The sequence below is a fragment of the Cololabis saira genome, chromosome 18, assembly GCF_033807715.1.
Source record: "Cololabis saira isolate AMF1-May2022 chromosome 18, fColSai1.1, whole genome shotgun sequence".
Classification (NCBI taxonomy): Eukaryota; Metazoa; Chordata; class Actinopteri; order Beloniformes; family Belonidae; genus Cololabis; species Cololabis saira.
The window spans coordinates 30,160,942-30,176,620 of record NC_084604.1 but is presented as its reverse complement, the minus strand read 5'-3'; the positions used below and the strand labels follow the sequence as shown (position 1 = coordinate 30,176,620).

At 39.2% G+C, this 15,679-nt stretch overlaps 2 protein-coding genes across 6 annotated transcripts in view; one reads left to right on the top strand and one right to left on the bottom strand.

Moving 5' to 3' along the window:
- The first annotated feature begins 4,356 nt into the window (after window positions 1-4,356).
- On the top strand, window positions 4,357-7,203 carry chac1 (ChaC, cation transport regulator homolog 1 (E. coli)). Its single transcript, XM_061746376.1, has 3 exons — window positions 4,357-4,930; window positions 5,041-5,076; window positions 6,463-7,203. The coding sequence occupies exons 1-3, from the start codon at window positions 4,760-4,762 to the stop codon at window positions 6,844-6,846; spliced, it is 591 nt and encodes a 196-aa protein (XP_061602360.1). The 5' UTR covers window positions 4,357-4,759; the 3' UTR covers window positions 6,847-7,203.
- A 5,526-nt stretch (window positions 7,204-12,729) lies between these two features.
- ino80 (INO80 complex ATPase subunit) overlaps window positions 12,730-15,679 on the bottom strand; it is a 53,600-nt gene continuing 50,650 nt past the window's right edge. For all 5 annotated transcript variants that reach the window (XM_061746401.1, XM_061746404.1, XM_061746403.1 and 2 more), the window contains exon 37: window positions 12,730-14,271. In XM_061746401.1, the coding sequence (XP_061602385.1) occupies window positions 14,063-14,271 (209 nt within the window). In that variant the 3' untranslated portion in view covers window positions 12,730-14,062. The remainder of the gene's footprint in view (window positions 14,272-15,679) is intronic.

Genomic DNA, 15,679 nt, shown 5'->3' with positions numbered 1-15,679 from the left:
CCTTGTGTGCGTGCGACGTGCGTGCATAAAAAATAAAAAGAATGGGTAAGGGGATCTTCCGGCCCGAGCTCAGGGAAAACATGCATGTTATCACAATGATTAATCATCCAGTTAGAGCCCAACATGCTTTGGTCTGAAGGCACTCAAAGGTTTCTTCCCACCATCATCATACTCACACCTAAAAGCAGACACGCCCTCATTCACACTTGATCGCACATGCTAGGGCTCTGCTCTTTGGCCTCTGGGTGTCCATAACATGGCCAGGCATTTTCATTGTGTTATAATCACAGCATCCTGTTTGTGACCCAGTGACATCAGTTCCTGTTTCCTCCCTGATTAAAAAATGTAGAACCCATCGGTGCAGGCCAACACTTTTTCTCACGCATCATTTTCTTCAGTGTTTTTCAGCAACCGATGATTTTTTCTTCTCCAGGAAACAACCTCAAAACAAATGTGGGGGGGGCAAACACCCTAATTAGTTCTATTTATACTGAGGAAATTCATGATTTCTGCAATAAGCAAAGTAGATTTCAAATTAGTCTTTCCGATTTGACAGGCAATTGAGGAATGTGAAACTTCCTCTGTTTCCACCTGTTTTTGTTTTCCTTTTCAAAATTTTTTTGCACAAGCACAATCAGGAGTCAGACGCCGCCTCTTGGCTCAACCGTTCTGTCAAGACTTCAGCTGCCAGTGACGTTATTTAAACTCACGATGTGGCGTCACATTAACGGACACACAGCTGTTAAGTATGCGGATGTAGGCTTGAGTGGCCTTGACGTGCAAAACACAAAATCAGAGGCTAAAGCACAAGAACTAAACCAGAATGAAGTGAAACGGAGAGCACATTCTATTAAAACAAAAACGAAAAAACAAAGGAAACAATGCAATTTGACTTTTTTATTTGATTATTTATTTTTAAAAGTCACTTGGAAACAGAAAAACATTGCAAGCGGCGTCTTTCAGCTTTTCCTGCCGTGGGGGGTCACCACAGTAAATTATAGGGTTCTGCATTTTGATTCGGCAGCGGTTTGATATCCAATTCCTCCCCTGACACAATCCTTTCCATTTATCTGGGTTTTTAACCAAAAATGTGGTCTCAAATCCCAGAGTTCTGCCCAGAGATACTTTGGCGCATGGTGGAACTGGGAATTGACCCTCTCTTAGGAGGCAACGCCACCCATAACTCCACAGCCATACCAAAACACTACACATTCTAAAAGATAAAAGCAATGCAGAAAAAACACTTTTAAAAGAGCAAACACAACTTCCTTTTATGAATTTGTCTACTATGACATTATAATAAACATTTGAAGAATCATCATATTTTAGAATAGTTGGAAAAGGCATTTCAAACTGCTTTGCTCTGATTTCTTTTCTAAACTGTTGCTGTCTTTTGTGATTTTTTGTTTTCCTTTTCTTTTGGAAATGTGTATTTCCCTCCACAAAGTAGGATGTGGGGGGAAAAGATTGTGACCGATTCCATTTGGTTTTATGTCTCCCTCTCAGTTTGTAGCACAATTACGCAAAAATAAACCAGCTAAATTAGAGGGAACTCTCAACTTAAGTAAGTATGTATTTATATAGCATTTTTCACAGGTTAAAAGCCACAAAGTGCTTCACAAGCCACACATAAAAAGATAAGACCCCGGCATAAAACAGAGGAAGCATAAAACAAACATAAAACAGGAAAAACACAAGAAAGAATGTACACAACAAACGACCAGCCCGATTCTAATTAAAAGCCTTGATGAAACTTGATGAAACAACGATGAAAAATGTGTGAATAAACCAGGAATCCATCCAAATTCAATCATAGGTCAACATCATTGTCATTAAAACGGTTAAATACAGCTTTGGCCCTGCTGGAAGCTGCATGTTCTGAGCACTCTTCATTTATGTTGTGTTTCATGAAATTTCATCATGCTTTATTTCCTGAGTATTGTCATGTCATTTTTGTGAAATGATTGTGTTTTCTGTTCTTTTGGTGTCCTATCCAAAATGTCACTGCTCAACCTAAAATGTTTTATGTCGGTTTAGTTCTTATCCGCATGTGTTGTTGCAAAATCCACCACAGTTAGCAGATGAAGATGCTGCCAATTTATCTGCGACTGTCTTTCTCTGGGCTGAACTTGGAGTTGTCTCATTAATTAACACTAGATGTCAGTAAGAACTCCACAGGAAGTTAGTCATCAGTTCATATCCTCCACCACCATCAAAATAACTAAATACAAAATATCAGCAGGTTCCATTTAATCAAACTGTATCACAGACTTTTTTCACCACGAAACAGAAATTCTTTAAAGCAAACATTTCAATATAGGCCGCACAGCAATGCAAAAAGAATGAAGTACGTCTACAAATCCAGAAAAGCTTTCAAGAAATTCCTTTGCTCAAATAAAATGATTTCTTGATCTTCCCCGGCAAGTACAATCCTGCTCTGAAAAATCTACATTTGTATGGAGCCAACATGTCCTTCTAACTCAGCGTCAACCCTCTAACCACAAAGGAATGTGTACATCATGCTCAAAAACAACCACGTCTCTCACAACTTCAGGAGTGCCGTCTTGCTGTTTTGCCTGACCGGTGCTGTTGCCTCACCTCTGGGTTGATTTATAATCCAAATTAGTTATATTTCACAGTCAAAATGCAAAGGCAACTAGTGTGAGTGAAGTGTCTGGCGTGTTGCAGTGAGAGCAGGTCCTCTTGTAAGCTTCTAAGGTCAGAGGTGGACACAAAAGGGCATGGTGCGATGGAGGCTTGTGCCAAAGAGAGGATCGCTCAAACGGATTGTGTGCTGCTTTAGATTTATGAGGAGCTGATACAGTTGTCTGGCCTCTTATCAAGACAGATAAAGCCAGCTATTTATAGATAATCTATTAATTGAGCACAGATGAGAGACAGATAAGATCTAGTAGGGCGGGTGGGCATTTTTGCACTTTCTATAATGTTTTTTAATTAATTCTGCAATGTGGAAAATATTTTAATGGCAGTTTTTATTCATTCTACTCAAGTGCTATTTTTGCAACATTTTTATGTAGAGTACTATATGGTGTTTCAGATGTGTGCATGGGCTGTTTTAGTACAGGTGGCACCTGTCATTAACTATGAAATCAGTGAGTGACTCAAAATTTTGTGTAACAGGATGTTTATTGAGTACAGAGTACACCGCGTGTGTACACAACATGTTTGTGTGTTTACAAAAGCAAGGACAAATGTCCCGTTTACAACATCCTGACCCACTGGACAGCCAACCAGACATATGGTGTGTCAGGGTGACCCTCCTTGTTGGATTAAATTGTTTATTAATTTACCAAATGGGATCATAATTAGTGATAATTTGAAAACCAGATGTGTGTATGTAGAATTCTCTCCATGTTTACTGCCATGGGGGTAGGGTTGATCTCTTTTTTACTGTTGGATGTTTGAGCTGTGCGATTACATGGCATTCACACACTTTGATTTCAGGAAAATAACCATATGGAGTGTTGATTAACCCCTTCATATGTCAGTTTTGATTTTTGTAGCTCTGGATTATGTTATAGCATCCCATCAGAAGAAAATACTTATTTGTAATTTGATTTAATTTGATTTGATTCTCTGCAACGTGCAATTATGTAAATAACATCTGTAATTATCCATCTGTTATTCTTTTTATTCTTTTTATATACTTGTATTTTTTTATTACTATCTTTATTCTCCTTCTTCTTCTTATTATTATTATTGTATATACTGTTTATAGTGTTTATTATTATTATTATTATTATTATTATTATTATTACTGTGTGATATTGATGCCTCTTGTGTTTTGCACTATCCCCTTTGCTGCTGTAATCTGGAAATTTCCCCTCTGTGGGACTATTAAAGGATTTCTTATCTTATCTTATCTTATCTTATTTACTTTGATATAAATACAGAATACCTCCCAGGATTAATAGAGAATTATTAAATTGACATTGTGGTTTGACTAAAATAATATAATGTCTTAAATAAATGCTGATGCAATGTCTCCATATATTACTGGGTTGCTTCAGTAGCCCTGAAACGCTGTGGTAAATTGCATCAGCCAGAGCCTGTTGAGAGATTGACAACACAACGGACCAATCAGGAACGGAGCTTGTTTGAGTGACAGTTAACCGACGAATCACGAGCAAGTACGGATTTTCTCAATGGACCAATTGAGTAACGACTTTGGGTCCTAAGCCCGCCCTATTTGGCGCACCGAAATATGATTGGTTGAAACGAAACAGAGGGGCGGGCTCATTGTAACGTGATTGGTCGAGAGCCCTCGCTCTGGCCCCGCCCACTTGCTCCGAGCGGTATAAAAGCTCGACCCAGGCTGCGCCATGTTATCGAGGAAACGCGTAATGACTTAAGACCAGCATCAACAGCGAGCGGAAACGCGTCCATAACATCTAAAAAAACGAAACCTCGATCTTACGGTTCATTTATTTTGAATCTACAACGAGTTTAGTCTTTTTTTTCCATGTTTTCCAAGGCCGAAGCGGCTGCCATGGATATTTAAAGGCATAATGCGGCACCTCTAATGCAATGGCGATGCATGATGCGAGGCGAAATGCACTGCGAAACTCCATCTTCGCGACTGCCAAGCAGTCAGGCTCAAATACCGGCCGCGGTATCCCAGTGAGCCAGCCGGTACCGCTGCTATTGGACCGGAGGAAGCCCAGGCTGAACAGCTAGTCTGAAAACAAACACCTGACACATTTATCCATCCTTAAACATCCATTTCCGTCGATCAAAAATGAAGCCTCAAGACATCCTGAGCGGGAAGGCGAGCCTGTGGATCTTCGGGTACGGGTCTCTGGTGTGGAAGCCCGACTTCAGGTACAAGAGGAGCTCGGTCGGGCACATTCAGGGCTACAAGAGACGCTTCTGGCACGGAGACAACTTCCACCGTGGAGACGACAAGTCGGTCAGTGATTTTTGTTTAATTCAGTGTAATTAAAATGTTTAAAACAGCAAGATTTGTGTTGCTCTGTCTGGGCGTTTCCCACCACGTGACCCATGTCTTTTCCTCCTCAGCCCGGAAGAGTGGTGACGCTGATCGAGGACGATGACGTAAGTGACCACGCCCCCTTCACACTGGTTCCTACTCATGTCGTCACTGGAGTTTCCAGCCATCAATAAAGCTTATCTAAACTAGGGCTGGGCGATATGGACCAAAAGTCATATCTCAATATTTTTACTAGCTGAATGGCGATACTCGATATATATCGATATTTTTTCTATGACATAATTGGCGTTTCCCCCAGGCGTTATATATCTCTTGTTATTTTCATTTTTTTCTGAGGCAAACCCTTAAAAAAAGTTTGTTTTTTTTTTAAATGGATTTTTATTGATTTTTATCTAAATAAAACAGACATTGAACAACAAACAAGTGCTCTCTGCAATCACAAAGGTATCAAAACAGGAAGGAAAACATACCACCATCCAAAATAAAATTACTCAAGGTAGGATAGTCAGAAAAAAGATAAGAAACTAATGAATGAATGAATGAATGAATGAATAAAAACCCTGCATCCCCACACCCCCCAGATACACTCCTCCAGTCCTACCGCCTCAGTCATCTATCCGCATACTGTGCCAACTACCACCTATGTACAGTAGAAGTATATTAAAATAATAATAATTAAAATAATACAGTACATAGAACAGAGTGGACGAAGTTAATGAAAATAAAAACAAATAAATAACATACATAATTAAACTTCAAAATTCCTAAATTAATGACATCGATAAAACCAACAGTAGCACAAAAATATAAATGTATAAATACGTAAGTTAAATAATTAGACTAATTTAGAGCAGGGGGGGGTCTAGAGACAGGTGATAACAGTAGATAGGCACATTATATGCTCACACATCACCTAGTGGGAATATTCCAGTCCAAGGCATATCTCCCCTTATTTACAATGTCAAAACAGTCAGTTTTAATGCAAAGCCATGTGCCAAATGTCACACAGGTACCTTTTTTTTTTTTTTTTTTAACAGAGGTCTGCACAATATCAAAATGTATGAAACAAATTAAATAAGAAATAAACTGCCTGCATATATAGAATAAAAATGCTTCTTGAATAAAATAAAACAAATATCCCTTTCCGGCATAACAATTAAATTTAAAATACACTGTGCAATTAATACAATGTAGACAGTAACAGGCAGACTTTTCCACTGAGGTTGATAGTTGTGCAAATAACAAAACATTTGTGCAAATCTCAAATAAAACATTCAAGTCTAGTTGTCACAAAATAAGCTATATCAAAATCATTAAAAAAAAAAATATATATATATTTATATATTTTTTTTCAAATCGATATAAACGATATTGTCTCGTACCATATCGCGTTTGAAAATATATCGATATATATTAAAATCTCTATCGCCCAGCCCTGATCTAAACATCTACTTTACCTGTATCTTTTTTTTTTTTTAATCTTCCCACAGGAGAGCACTTGGGGCGTGGCGTTTGAGGTGACAGGCTCACAGGCCGAAGAGTCGCTCAAGTACCTGGACGTCCGCGAGACGGTCTGCGGCGGCTACATCACCAGGATGGTGGACTTCTTCCCCGACGGGGAGGACCAGTCTCCCGTCCAGGCGCTGGTGTACATCGCCACCTCCGACAATCCCCTCTACCTGGGACCCGCCAGCCCGGAGGAGATTGGCGGCCAGATCGCCGCGTGCAGAGGGAAGACGGGCCACAACCTGGAGTACCTGCTCCGCCTGGCAGAGTTCATGAGGAGCAGCTGCCCACATGTGGAGGACCATCACCTGTTCTCCATCGAGGCCGCGGCTCTGACCGTGGTGTCTTACCTGTTGGTAGCTCAGTAGCTCGTACCCTTTGTTTTCACTTGCCTGTAGAAAACTCACCTGGCTTTTATCTATGATGCCACTCCAATGTCTAAAACTGAATGCCACTAATAGTTAACTTAAAAGGGAATCATTATACAGCTGTTGCATGTGTTTTACATCACTACAAAAAAAGTGCAATCTTGACTGTAAATTAAAGTTGTAGGTCAAATTTTTATTTATTTTTCAGTTCTGATTCCGTCCAATTCTTTCAGATGGTGCCAACATTGTGTTCAATGATGCTGCAATATGAGATGGCTGCTGTAATGTGTTTGTGGAAACAACTCCTCCATCCAGTTGTAAGTTAAAATACCAATAAAACAAAAAATGAAATGCTCATCTTTGTGCCGCTTTTTTTTTTTTTTTTTTTTTTTGAGCTGAATGTTTTGAGTTGAGCATCAGCTGGTAACGGTTCAAATATAAAAGTGGAGATTGGGCAGCATGTCAATTTTAAAAATGGCCAGGACCCTTTTTTCTTGCATCAGGCAATTTGAAATAAGATTTGAATCTAGTTTTTGCACAGTTTGACAGCATATCCATCAATCCAACCTCGCCTGAGGCAGGCGCACTGAAACACAGTCCAAAGTACAGTCTGGATCAAGTCCTTGGTGTCGGGCTGCGGTCCAGATCAGACTGGGTTGCATGTTGTGCTCTGCAGCAGTATCTGTTTCTTGGAGCAGACCCCAGAAGTACATGCACATTGGACACTCCCAGCCACCGATGGGAGCAGTGTGTACCTTGGATGCCATTCAAGTGAAGAATTACGTCGACTTAAACAGGCTTGTATAACTGCTGGCTGGGAGTACACCCAGACCTGGAAGTCCTGTGTTTACACGTGTTTCCCACGGGTCATACTGAGGAGCATCCTGCTGAGGTGCTCCGAGATTAAATCTCAAAGACCCCTACGCCAAACTACCTGGGGAAAAAATAAAATAAAATACTGGCATGAGATCAGGTGCACCTGACACCCGTGGAACCCATAAAATGTCTGTTCCTGTGGATTGATGGTGCTTTCATAAAGTTGCACAATTTTCTATTTTTGTAATTTTTTTTTTTAATTGAGTACAAACACAGAACAGATGTGTATAAAGTGGAACAACTGTGAGAATGAAGCCTTAAATTCAGATATATTACTTCTGGTCATAAAGGCCAGGTAAAACAAGCTTTTGCTTTAACCTAGACCTTTTCAGTCAGTATTTCTTTTTTTGTTATGCTTTCTTTATTTTTTTTTATCTGTATAGAACTTTATGATCTAAATGAATAAACAAAATAATTTTGTGAGTGGGGCCAAAATGCTGCATTCAGAAATCTCACGTGCAAGTAGAAGAGTTCCTTAGATCTTTTGCAAAATTAATTTCAGTCAAAAGCATTCAGTTATTTTAAAATATATTACTTAGCCATGATATTGGTCACAAAATGTTCATATGATTTGTTTCCGTTTGCATGGTTACTCTGCTCAACACTTAGACACTTAACATTTATACTTCCTATAAATCAATATTCAAAGCCACAGTACAATAATAACTTTATAAAACACTGCAGACTGTTGAAAACATCTGCCTGCTGTATATCTTTTATCTTTACTTAACAGTCAATACGAACAGAAAATAACATCAGCGATGGGCTCTAAGAAACAGGAATCTGGTGGAAAGTATCGGACTGTAAACCGAGGACGTTGATAAAACAAGTCTGGATCAGAGAAGATCAGTGGAAAAGTTAATTATCCCAGTGAACACAGAATTACATCTGGTCCATTTGGTTTGCTGTGACAATATTGTGTAATCTGTCCAAGAATAAGAACATTAGTAATGTCAGTGAGGGCTCTGTTTCTGCAGCACAAATAATGATGAACTTTCAACAACCCCACATCAGTGATGACTTTTCCTCTTCCTGCCTCTCGTGAGGTTCAGCCCAACCTCCCTAGTGCATAAACTGTAAACTTAAGCGGGACCCCCTTCCTAATTTTGCGTGAGGTCACTGAAATACATTAAAAGACCAAACTTGAAACAAAGCAACTGGACTTTCCTTTTCTTTTGTTCTTGAAGACAGTTCACCTCCTATTCTGAAGACTTTATCAGTTCAGGATTTTACCATTTGGTTTCAGGACCCACCACCACTAGGGTTGCCACCTTTCAGAGATAGAAATAAGGGACGCCCCGATTTCAGCAGCGCAGACGCCAAAAAAAGGGACATCCCCAAAACTTCTAAACTGCATAGAAATATATATTTTATGCGAAAAAAACAAAATGCTTTGATTTCAAGTTTAAAGTGCTTTAATAGCATTGGACTTGCATGACTGTACAGACAGCCAACCATATAGCAACTGAAATAGCCTATGCTATGTTTGTGTAAAAGTATGGTAATATATGGTGTATATAGTGTAAAAGTTAATTTATTTCAATACTTCAACTGAAAAGGTGAAACTAATATATTACATAGTCTCATTACATGCAAAGCAATATATGTTAAACCTTTATTTGATATAATATTGATGATTGAATTGTTTATTGATTTCATAAAATATTCAAATTTTTTGAAATTTTTTATTTGGAGTTTTCATAAACTGTCAGCCATAATCACCAAAATTATAACAAATACAGGGTTGAAATATCTCACTTTGAATGTAGTGGGAAATAATACATTTGTTTCACCTTAAGTTGAATTTACTACGAATAAAGTTTTGCAATATATTCAAATTTTCCGAACTTCACCTGTATATTATGACATTAATAAATAAGAGCATAATATATGATGTCCGTATTGGTTCAATACGGAATGCAACTTTTAATTTCCAATTACGTAACAATTCTGTATTTCAAGGGACGGGTGGCGACCCTAACCACCACTGTCACCCAAATCAGGTGGACACTTCTTGACCTCTCATTTTTGTTTAATGAAAAGATGCTGCATTTTACACCCCAGTTTGTGCAGAATTAACAGTGATTTTATGCACAAACATGAAATAAAGTGCAACAACTGAGAAGAAGTTCCAAAGAAAGTCAAAAACACTATGTACCTCTATCTGTGTCAAATATCCCAGAACCACTCTCGGGTCCTGTCACCAGTTGAGAATCCCAACATAGAGGGGAAGTTCCTTGAATGACCCCCACGCTACCTAAGAGCAACCTGGAAGGGTCTGGGTTGCAGTTCAGCTGCTGTCCTTGGCTTTTTTTTATTTTATTTTGCCTAGCTGGGACATGACTAGTTTATTGATATCTGGCCGCTTGAGCTCTCCCGAGGCTCAGTGGTCTTTTCACCTCTGACAGTCCTGGTTTAAGATGTAGCTACCAAAACATATCACAAACAAGGACAGATTCAACCACAATGATTAAAGTGTAACTTTCACAAGCATCATGGGCTATCATGACTTAAATTAAGCTAAAATAGGTAGCTTGTCATGGTGATGAGGTGATGCGATGTTGTTTGGTCTAGAGACAGTGTCACTGATGAAATGACAGGAGGCAGAGCTGGAGGCAGCAGAGATGAAGATGCTCTATGGTTGTCTATGGGAGAGACCAGACTGGACAGGATCAAGAATGAGAACATCAGCACATGTTAAAGGCTTTGGAGATAAAGTCAGGGAGGCCAGACTGAGATGGTTCGGACTAGGGATGGGCGGTATGGACAAAAAAATGTATCAATAATTTCTGGCATTTATCCCGATAACGATAAAAATGAGGATTAAAAAAAATACCAATTCAACTCCACCTTTGTAACTATAAATCTATCACCACATTCAGTCTTTGGAGCCCCCAAATCACTGCTCTAAAAGATACTAAATACTACTAAACATCATCAATGGGAATTTATAATTTTTTCTTTCTTTCTTTCTGGCTCATTTCTTTCTTTGTTTCTTTGTTTCTTTGTTTCTTTGTTTCTTTCTTTCTTTGTTTCTTTCTTTCTTTCTTTCTTTCTTTCTTTCTTTCTTTCTTTCTTTCTTTCTTTCTTTCTTTCTTTCTTTCTTTCTTTCTTTCTTTCTTTCACGCTCATTTCTTTCTTTCTGGCTCCCTTCCTTCCTTCCTTCCTTCCTTCCTTCCTTCCTTCCTTCCTTCCTTCCTTCCTTCCTTCCTTCCTTCCAAAAATCAGCTTTACACAAAAACATCATCAACGGGAATTTATCGTTTTTACCCCGATATGACAAATTCTTACCGTGGGGAATTTTTTTGACGGTTTATCGTGAACGGTAAAACATCACCCATTCCTAATTCGGACATGTCCAGAGGAAAGATAGTGAATATATTGGTAGAAGGATGCTGAGTTATGAACTGCCAGACAGGAGGCCCAGAGGAAGACCAAAGAGGAGGTTTATAGATGTAGTGAACGAGGACATGAAGGTAGTTGGGGTGAGAGAAGAGGATGCAGAAGACAGGCTCAGATGGAGGCAACTGATTCGCTGTGGCGACCCCTGAAGGGAAAAGCCCAAAGGAGAAGAAGAAGGTAGCTTGTCATGGTGGCTAAGATTATGTGATCCTTTTTATTTTGCAGCTGTTGTCTGCATATATATGGTGGGTTACTGCAAAAATCAGGAAAAAAAAGGGTTTAAACTGACTCTTGAGTCATAGAATTTGTCTAGTTCTTTTTATACAGCTTAAGGTGTTTCACTAAAGTGAAAAATATTTTTATCCACATACTTGTGCAGCAGTCTTTTCATCCTCTCAGATTTCTTTTTTTCATCCAGCACTCAATGTTGCAATTGAACTCGATGCTTTTTAGGGATTCACTGGGTCCACACTGACAAAAAGATAAGCTGAAGACTCTTCAGAACTGTGTGATCTTTGATTGTGTTGATTTGAATTTCTCTAAGCCTCATTGTGTTATTGCACAAACCCATATTTTTGATTCTTCCCCCCCTGTTCTTGCGTGAAAATGGACTTTCTTCCTCCCCGGCTTTCTCAAGCCTCAGTCCTATGCAGGCCTAATAAAACAGCAGTACCCTACTCTAAAATATCAGAGTAGAGTGTGCAAAAGCAGCTGAAGTAGAGCATGCAATCATCGATGGATTTATAGTAGACGGAAAGCATGTTTTTCTTCAGAGCTCTTGAAGAAATGTTTAGATCACTGAGTCTTAAATCACCATCGAGCCGTGGTTTGTCATGTGGTCAACTGTTGTATTACAAATTTGATCAATTTATCCCCATGTACCCTTCAGTTTCTTTCTCAGCTTCTCTCCCCTTTTCTCCACAGACTCTCCCTTTTATCCTCACCCCTCCTCTGATGTCATCCATTTCTGATGAAGAGCACGTTAATTAGGGGAAAAATGTGCGTTTACTGTATAAACCTACTGAACCCTCTATGAGGCAAATATACAAAACTATGGGAAATGTGTTAATGATTGTACATTTTATTATTTCAAAATAAGAGTGTTGCCAAACAAAGACTTAATTTTAATAAGCCACGGATAATTTATGACTTGTGTGATAATATGAGCCGTTTTCACTGCATTTATAGCAGGACTTAACTGAGCTTTTGCATCCAACGCTTCTGGAGAATGTCTGGATTACTCATGAGAAACTGTAGAAAAGTAAGATGGATTTGGGAACGGTTTTCTCACGCTTGTGCTGCAAACAGATTTTTTTTCCCTTCCCTTTTTGAACACAGTGATCCAAGGGAAGCTCCTCAAAGTGGAAAGGTTATGTTTCTACCTCGCACAATCCTGTGACATGAACACTTTTAGATGATTCCATGTTTGTCATATAAACTGGATTCAGCTGTTCTATAACACATGTGGATCTGTTGAATGTACAGTATACATTTTCTTGCTTTAAAAAAAAAAAAAGTTTGACTCTGGTCTTGCACTTTTGTTTTGTGTTTATTTTGGACGTGGGTGTCGGAAAAAATGTCCACTCAACATTTTCCAAGCCCAGCTCTGCGTCAGAATTCAATTCTTTTTAATCATGTCAGCAATTGTCACAAATAATGAAACAAAAAACACAACAGACTGCTCTGATTAAGCACTTTTATTTTCATTTCACTCCTCCTGTTAGTAAAACGGCAGTAGCCTTTCTTCATATGTACACGACCTATAAAAATAGACAGGCAAGTGAGGAAAAGCCGGAGGAAACGCGGCTCCCATCATTATGTACATCAGTATAGAACTTCATCTTTTAATCACACAATAAACACCAGAACAAACTCAAACGAACGGATGTAGTGCTCAACTCAGGACACTGATGTGAACCTTTTGTTTTTTTATTCTAAAACATCACTGACATCAAAGAGAACACCAGACTTCTCATCACAGAAACTGTCTTCTGTAAAATAAAAACAGCCTCAGGATTTCACAATTTACAGTTTGACAGAAGAGTATCGTGACAATTATTATAAATTGTCCACTTTTAGCACAACTGAAATAACTTATAAACGGACAACTAAATAATTTGAATCATTTCATCAATGTTGGCGTGTTAACGCTGTGTCAAACAGTACCACTTGAATGGGAAGATTATTTTTAAATTATTTTCTTATTGGACAAAAAATATATTGGATTTCTATTTGGAATACAATTTCAGAGACTTTTTTTCTTGTTAACATTTTTCTCAAAATGTTAACTCCTGTCTTGTTGGTTTGCGTACTTAAATTTTCTGTTACAAAAATAAGAGCTTTAGTACAAAAGCTGTGGTCTTTTCTCTCTTCTTTTTGTTTTGGTAAAGTGTGGATAGGGAAGGTGCGGGTTCACGTTGAGCTCTGTGAAATGCAGAAATGTCCATCGAGTTGCACCGAACATATCTAGAGAAGAATTAAATAACCCTAGTGTACATCTATGAAACTTAATAACAGCGAAACATGGAAGACGTGGCTCAGTGCATCCGACAGAAACCCGTTTGTCTCACTTACCCCGCCGCACGCAAACATTAGGAAAAAGCCCTTTTGAAGGTACACGTGTTGCTTCAAGTCTGTGTTCGTGTCAGTGCTGGGCAGCGAGTCAAAAGAGATTACTGTCACAGACAGAAAAGTTTGTCTTCTCAAAGCATTTGAAAATACTCTCATGGCCAGTTTTGTCGGCCTGAAGCAGACACGTTGCGATAGAAGTGAAACGACGGATGGGAAGGCTGGTAGAGACGGCACCTACTGCTCTCTCTAGTAGCTTACACACAGGCCTCTGTGGGGTTCACAGTGAAAAGCGGGTCAGTTATCTGTAAGTGGGGAGACTGAGATAGCGGTGCGTGAGGGCGCGTGCGTTCAGTGTGCGCGGGGAACATCATCGAGCCCCTGGACCGCCGGGGCCTTTGCTCTTCCTGACTGCGCCGTGGCTGCTGTGGTGGTGGCCGGGGGCCAGTGGTTTGTGGGGGGAGGGGGGGGCCGGGCCTCCCCTGGCCTGAGGGGAGCTGCTTCTGCTGGGGTTAAAGGCGGGGCTGGTACCCGACCGGCCCAGGGAGGGCTGCAGGGGGCTGGACGCAGAGACGCCGGCTGGAAGGAAGGATGGAAGAAGTTACAATTACCTCCATTGTTAAATGGCCCTATGCCCCATTTTTAGAATGACTTAATGAGTCTTATGGCACTTTTCCACTAGCAGCTACTCGGCTCTACTCATCTCAGCTCGGCTCGACTCAACTCGGCCTGGTTTCTTTTCCATAACAATTCAGCACCTGGAGCAGAAGTAGGAGGGTTGGAGCGAAGCTGCTGTGACGTATTTGATTGTGTGATCTAAACGAAGACAACAACACTAAAGATGTAGAACAGGGGTGTCAAATGTGCGGCCCGAGAGAGATTTTCATGCGGCCTGCGAGAAGTTTCCAACGCAAAAAACCGAAATGTTAATTTACTAAAAAGGAAGGCATAAATAATTGCCATGAATTGCAGCATATCCGATAATATATTTCTTCTACAAATCCATCGTTATTCCACAAAGAGAGCAGTTTTTGAAATTTTTTTAGTTTTCTAGAATGCATTTGCCAATTTTATTTCTTTGTAGACGGTCGTTTATTTTTATTAACTGACTACTATTATATATTTTCGCAGGAAAAATATCACTGCTAAAAAAGATGATAGAAGATATTTATTCAGAGAATTACAGTTTTGAATACGAGGATAGTGACAAAGTAAAACAGTTAAAAAAGAAGTGCTGACTTTTTCGGCACACTGGTGTAAATATCCGTGCCAATTTTTAAAAATAAATCATTTAATTGTACTGGAAAAATCTCTAAATCAAAAAGAAACACTCTCGGATGTAATAAGAAAGATTTTGCTTTTAATTAAATTTCCTATAAAAAAGCGAAATATAAAAAAACATACTTGTTTCTGTTTATCTTTGTAAAATGATATTAAAAGTATCTTACATAATTTGAAAAAAAAACCGAGAAATTTCAAGAAAAGATCCTGAAGAAATATATTTTACATAATGAGTGCATATTTCCTTTAAAATTAACTAAACTGATATTGGATTAGATAAAGACAGTAAAAAAAAAGAATTAGAAAAAAAAAAATTTGCACTGTTTTTGTTATATTGAGCGTGCGGCCCGCAAGAAAAAAAATTGGTCAAATCCGGCCCGCCAAGCAAAATTAGTTTGACATCCCTGATGTAGAACCTGGAGGAGATGATAGATGTGCTGCCGGGTCTGTGGCTTCTGTTCAATATCAAGTTAAAAAATGAGAGTGAGAGAAGCTTCAAGTGGCGACGCTTTTTAATTTTTTTTGTTTGTCTCGACGCTGCTGAAAAGTCAGTTGGTAGCCGCGAGCAGCTACTGTATGGACTGACAGAGCTCCTGGTAGATCTGGTCGTTCCTTATCGCCCGTCTAGATCCCTTTTTAATTCTCTCCTCAGCCACCAGGTTTATGAACATCTGCAACTCAGAGTTGGATCACGGAGCAGAAGTTT